The sequence below is a fragment of the Nicotiana tabacum genome, chromosome 2, assembly GCF_000715075.1.
Source record: "Nicotiana tabacum cultivar K326 chromosome 2, ASM71507v2, whole genome shotgun sequence".
Taxonomy (NCBI): Eukaryota; Viridiplantae; Streptophyta; class Magnoliopsida; order Solanales; family Solanaceae; genus Nicotiana; species Nicotiana tabacum.
The window spans coordinates 765,573-771,837 of NC_134081.1; the positions used below are offsets into that span (position 1 = coordinate 765,573).

The following is a 6,265-nucleotide window of genomic DNA, read 5'->3' on the forward strand; positions in this document are numbered from 1 at the left end:
GCTGATTGACGCAGAAATTTTCATAAATAATGTTAATATTTAAAGAATTGTATAAATAAATAAATTATTGTAACGATAAGTGGTATCATTTCTTATATTTGTATGTACCAAATATTTTAATTTTGTTTATTATTTATACAATACAGATTACGAAAAATTTTGACGAAGTGGTGTCACGTGACACCTCTTCAATCGAGGTGCCTATGCCCGTGGATACGGGGAGGAGAGTCTCTCCAGAAAATATCAATGGTCAAAAATTATGAGTTTAATTGAATTCGTACTTAAAATGATACATTTAAATAACCAACGGCTGAGTGCCATGGGGTTACAAGAGAATGGCTAGGAATTCTTGTATGCTAGTCAAACCATGGAGTCTTCGGAGCTAGGGTGACAAAAGGGGTTCATTCGAACCTTCTTTGCCGGTAAATTAGATTATATATATAAGGTTAAATTTATTTTTTATATATATATAAATTGTAGAGATTGAATCCCCTTAACTTCTCCGAATATTTACTTTTTAAATTTTTGACTATTTTTGATGAAATTTTTTGGTTCCGCCACTGTACCTAACATTTCTCTTCTCTCTAGAAAAATACTAACAAAAGTAGTCATCACTGGTGAAAGTCTCGTGGAACGACTATGGTACTACTTTCGGTCTCCGGTCAATTTTAATCTTTCTATTTTTATTTCGTGTCCAAATCTGACTATTTGAGATGTGCAAGAAATACTAATGTTATAATTAAAAACTTACTAAATATAATAAGGTGATATTTTTGTTAAAATAGACCAAAAAAGTATGACAAATAACATGAAATGCACGAAGTAGTTTTTACTGATCCAATTAATTTGAGTCTGTAAAACAGATCGAAGTGCTTCCTCACATGAGTTTAGCCATCTCCAAACACATACTTTACGTTGTTTGGTGGTAACTAGTCAAACTATGTACTATTGTCCTTTGACCCTTGTGTCATCACTCCGTTATTTTCATACTTGTTTAGCCGCACTATTGGATCTGATAATAGTTTGTGTGGCTAAGCTGGTCAATAGATACTCGGAGTAATATGATATAATATTGTCCGTTTTATGTTGCTTGCATGGTTGAACCAAAGTCATGCTTACAAGTCGACACATGATGCCCCTATGACAGGTGCGTCAAGTATCCAATCGGCACGGAGGTCTCGTTCCAACATTCGACAGCCCGCGGGGCTGGCCGTACGATTTATTGAAAAAATCTAATATTGTTAAGAATATCATTACACTTTATATATAATATTTTTTTTAATCAATATCCAATGCATGACTTTCTTCACATACTCAACATTAAAACTACAATAATTGTTGTACATTAAGCACGACGAATACTAGGAGTCCTTTTATTGTGTTTAGCAATTTGTATGTTTCTATAAGGTTAAGTAGGAAATTTGTTTTAAAAATAATTCGATATTACAAATGAGTGAAAATAAATACAATAGATTCATATAATCTACATTAATTCTGGATTGATGCATATTAGTAGACATCTACATTTCATTTATAGACACCTAGATTTCATTTATATATTCATTAACTCAATCTGTACCATAGAATTTAATAAGTTGACTAGTCTAGACTTTTCTGAGGCCAAGTGGCTAACAAGTACTCTCTTTGTCTCTCATTTCCAATTTATGTATCATATTTTGTTTTTAATTTGTCTCGAATAGCATATCATACTTTTTTATTTAAAAATATTTTAATTTTAAACTTCTAATTTTATCTTTAATAAAATAATTTATAGCACCGGCAAGGATTGTATGAGTGGTTTCTCACATGGGAGACCTGGGACCACTTCCCCTCACCAGCAGCTTCCTCAGTCAGAGTTCGTTGTACTAGGTTTGCCTAGTGCCGTTTACATCTCCTGCATAGTTTGCGAACTATTGTACAGTGAACAGATTGCCCAGTACGGACCCAAAGGATAGCGGCTATGAATTTTCCAGAGAATTAAAAAAAAAAATTATAGTCACACAAATATATTCCAAAGTCAGCGCTACAGAATAACATTACAGATGCAGTAATTGCCTAGTTTGAGTGTACGTTGGGATAATCTGCCAAACAAGGGGGAGACCCTCATTCCCTAGGTGACCAACGACACAGTGCACATGGGGTAAGGTAACAAACAACCTCTCGTTGTACTTGTTAGTTTCTAGATCTTTTATAATTTTTTTATTATAAAAGCAGACTGAAGCCAAATCTTGGGAAATTAGGATAATAATAGTATAAAAAAGACATCAACAAGAATCACAACTATTGTTTCACAAAGATGGCAGAGTCCCATGCTACCTCAGGTTCCTTTTCTCTCTGTTTTTTTCTTCTTCCCTTAGCTGTTGTAGATATATGTAGAGAACTTTGTGTCTTCACTTGATTAGTCTAAGCAATTAAAGAAACTGAACGACTTTGTCTTTGATTATGTGAAATGTTGTTTTTTTTTGTTTTTAGTTTTGTTTTTTTGATGAGATAGGTTCTGGGGCTGTCCCAAGGTGCTACAAAGTTAAAGAATTTGAGCATGTGTTATTTTATTCATAAATTGTTATTACTACCTAGAGTTTCTGCTTTCTTCTGTTTCGATCTTATTCTTATGTTGTTGTTGTTTCTACTTGTTGTTATTACTCTTTTTCATCATTTCTATGGCCAAGGGTCTATCGGAAATAACCTCCCCAGACCCCACATGTATAAAATCACTGGATTTTTTGTTGTTGTTGTTGTATATGCAGATGCTTTTGTCAGTCTACCAAAGTGAACATAATGCTCAATTTTAGCTTCTCTTATTAGTTGGACTTGTTTAAATTAGTAAGAGGAAGGCCTTGTGTTGCATCCCTCAATTTGCACGAGTCTAGCGATCAATGGAGTAGGTGAAAACCATAGAAAATACATGTTAGGCCATTATTTTCCCATCCGCCTAAGTCTTGGGATGAGTTATCCGGTATCTATGCTGGTATGTGGGAGGTAGCAGGTATCAAGGTGCGCGCAAACTGCCCAAACACTACCATTGTACAATTAAAGTTTAGTAAGAGGAAGGTTGTTAAGCTCTGTTTGTTGGAATACTTTATAGAGTTCTTGAGCAATCAACTATCTTCTACCTCTCAAGTTTGTTGTAAATGCACAATTTCTCTTTCTGATAAATTTCTGCAGATTGTGACCATATGTGAACATTTCAGGTATAACTGGGAAAGTACTTGCAGTTCTCTTCATTGGGTTCTTAGCATTGGCATATCAAGCAATTCGGCCACCTCCTCCGAAAATTTGTGGTTCGCAAAATGGTCCTCCAATTACTGCACCAAGAGTAAGACTTTCCGACGGAAGGCATTTGGCTTATAAAGAGCAAGGTGTTCCTAAAAACCAAGGAAAATACAAAATAGTGTTTATCCATGGCTTTGATTGCTGCAAACATGATGTTGTTCTTGCCAGCACCCTTTCTCCTGTATGTAGTTTTACCTTTCTTCTTTTTCTTGCAATTTTATGGTTTTAAATCGATACAATAATACCCGCAAGGGCTGGCTGAGTTGGTTGGATGAGTGGTTTCCCACATGGGAGACATGGGATCGATTCCCCACACCATCAGTCTCCTCAGTCAGAGCTCGTTGCATCGGGCTTACCTAGTGCAGTTTAGTGGTTTGCAAGTTATTGCACAATAAGCAAGTTACCCGATGCGCACCCGACAGGTAGCAATTGCGGGTTACCCTAGGAATTTTCCAAAAAATTCGATATAATAATGGTTGCAATAATATATTCTGGTGCAGGATGTTATTGAGAGTTTGGGAATATATATTGTGTCATTTGATAGACCTGGTTATGGCGAAAGTGATCCTCATCCACAACGAACACCTAAGAGTTTAGCTCTTGATGTTGAGGAGTTAGCTGATCAATTGAAATTGGGATCCAAATTTTATGTTGTTGGATTTTCCATGGGTGGTCAAGTAGTTTGGGGCTGTCTCAAATATATTCCTCATAGGTATTGTTCAATACTTTTTACTACCATTTGCTGCTGTTTAAACTGCTCTTAAAGAGACCGGAACCCGGGACTTCTGCCTACCCTGATACCATGTTGAAGTATATAACCATCTGTCTGAGAGCATGCTTTTGTTTATTAAATTATGTCTTGAATATAGCTTATGATTGAATTTCTTGTCTTTTCGGCTATCTATAACAGATTGGCAGGAGCGGCTCTTCTAACACCTGTGGTTAACTACTGGTGGCCTAGTTTCCCTGCAAATTTATCTAGAAAATCATACTACGATCAGCTTCTCCCGGATCAATGGACTCTTCGGGTTGCTCACTATCTTCCATGGTTAACTTACTGGTGGAACACTCAGAAATATTTCCCTTCTTCTAGTGTTGCAGCTCACAGCCCTGATATCCTTTTCACTCAAGATAGACAACTCGGACCCAAGTTTGCTGCCTCTCAAGAACAATATCGGGTAAGAACTTGGTATTTTGCTGTGCCTCTCTATCTCCACAAGGTAGGGGTAAGGTATGCGTATACGTTACCCTGCTCAGTATGGAAATATACTGGGTATGTTGTTGTTGTTAACTTGGTATTTTGCTGCTGCCTTTAGTTTATATATTTGTCGTGCTTTGCACCTTGATGCATTATATGCTCTGCTATAAAGTGTTTCTCGCATTAGATTGCCTATTATACCTATTTGTTTGTGTATGATCTCAGGCACAAATTAGACAACAAGGGGAATTTGAATCACTTCACCGCGATGCAATGGTTGGCTTTGGAACATGGGAATTTGATCCGATGAATCTTAAAAATCCGTTCCCTAATGGTGAATGTTCCGTTCATCTATGGCAAGGCGATGAGGACGGGCTTGTACCTGTCATTCTGCAACGATATATTGCAGAACGACTACCATGGATTCAATACCATGAACTTAAAGGTGGTGGTCACTTGTTTCCGTATGCAGATGGAATGGGAGATAAGATTATTAAGACATTCTTACTTGGGGAAAACTTTGTTCTATAATGCTTATACTATGATTCCAATTGCTGCATTTTATGCATTTATATGCTTTATATAATGGCAGTTTGGACCCTGTCCTAGCTGAAACTAATACATATTCATCATCAATATGGCCTTGTTATTGTGGTTCTTGTTGTATAGTATTTTTGTTTTTTCCAATTTGCAGATAGACTATGTTCATTTATGTTAGCACGGCATCAAATTTTTTTGCCGTATAACTAATGCGGAGTTTGATTGGCTATATGAGCAGAGAGGCGATCCAGGATTCAAAGTTTATGGGTTCAACGTTTAAGGTTCTTAGAATTGAACACATTATATTTTTAAAATTATTGTAACTTTAGTGTAGTTTTACTCATAAATTAATATGTCGCGTTTGAACTACCAGGTTCAGATGAACCCGGTGATGGAACTCTATATTCGACCATGTACATGAGGAAGAAAATCTTTGCAAAACTAATGTAGAGTAATTAATTCATGCATGATAATTAAGTCATTATTAATCATCGCATAGTAATTCCTTCTTTATTAATCACAATATCACACCCGACCATTATTAATCAACTCATAAGTAATTCTTTTATTATAATCTTAGCATAATTAGTATGTGAAATCGTGAACCACTTACAAGAGGAAAAACGAGGAGAATGTCATTCGGTCAGCTCTACCCGAAAAATATGTTCTATTTATTAATAGTATTGTGAATTATTTCATCAAATCTAACAATTAATTCCCCACATATCACATTTTTTTGTTGTCCCAACAATAATAGGGAACAGACTCAAATGGCATGCTACATGCTCATGTTTTTAAAATTGTAACTTATTTTGTCCTAGGAACCGAGGATCTATCGGAAACAGTCTCTTTACCTTCACAAGTAGAAGTAAAGTCTTTACACACTGCTCTCCCTAAATATCCCTCACCCTCTCCTGCAAAAATACACTGGATATATTATTATTATTGTTTTTGTATTTGTCCCGGCATTAGAGCATGACGTAGCAGGCTGATAAATCAACTTGACTTTCTTGCAGCAGAAATAACTTATTTGATAGACTCATCTATTTGATACAACACGATATAGTACAAGAAGAAAGCTAGTTTGATAAAACTTCATTAAAATAACTGAAACTTCTACATATGAAACAGTGACGTTCTTAATCCATCTTTGATTAGATAAATACTCCATTAAAGGAATTTTTCAAAAATCGCAGAGATGACAGTTATAGAGAAATACTTATGTCTGGCCGGGATGGTTGTAATTTGTTATCG

At 35.7% G+C, this 6,265-nt stretch overlaps 1 protein-coding gene across 1 annotated transcript; it reads left to right on the forward strand.

Annotated features, from left to right (window-relative positions):
- Window positions 1–2,164: 2,164 nt before the first annotated feature.
- On the forward strand, window positions 2,165–5,126 carry LOC107792683 (uncharacterized). The gene is made up of 5 exons (XM_016614920.2): window positions 2,165–2,321; window positions 3,192–3,454; window positions 3,774–3,985; window positions 4,184–4,451; window positions 4,697–5,126. The coding sequence occupies exons 1-5, from the start codon at window positions 2,297–2,299 to the stop codon at window positions 5,000–5,002; spliced, it is 1,074 nt and encodes a 357-aa protein (XP_016470406.1). The 5' UTR covers window positions 2,165–2,296; the 3' UTR covers window positions 5,003–5,126.
- The last annotated feature ends 1,139 nt before the right edge of the window (window positions 5,127–6,265 follow it).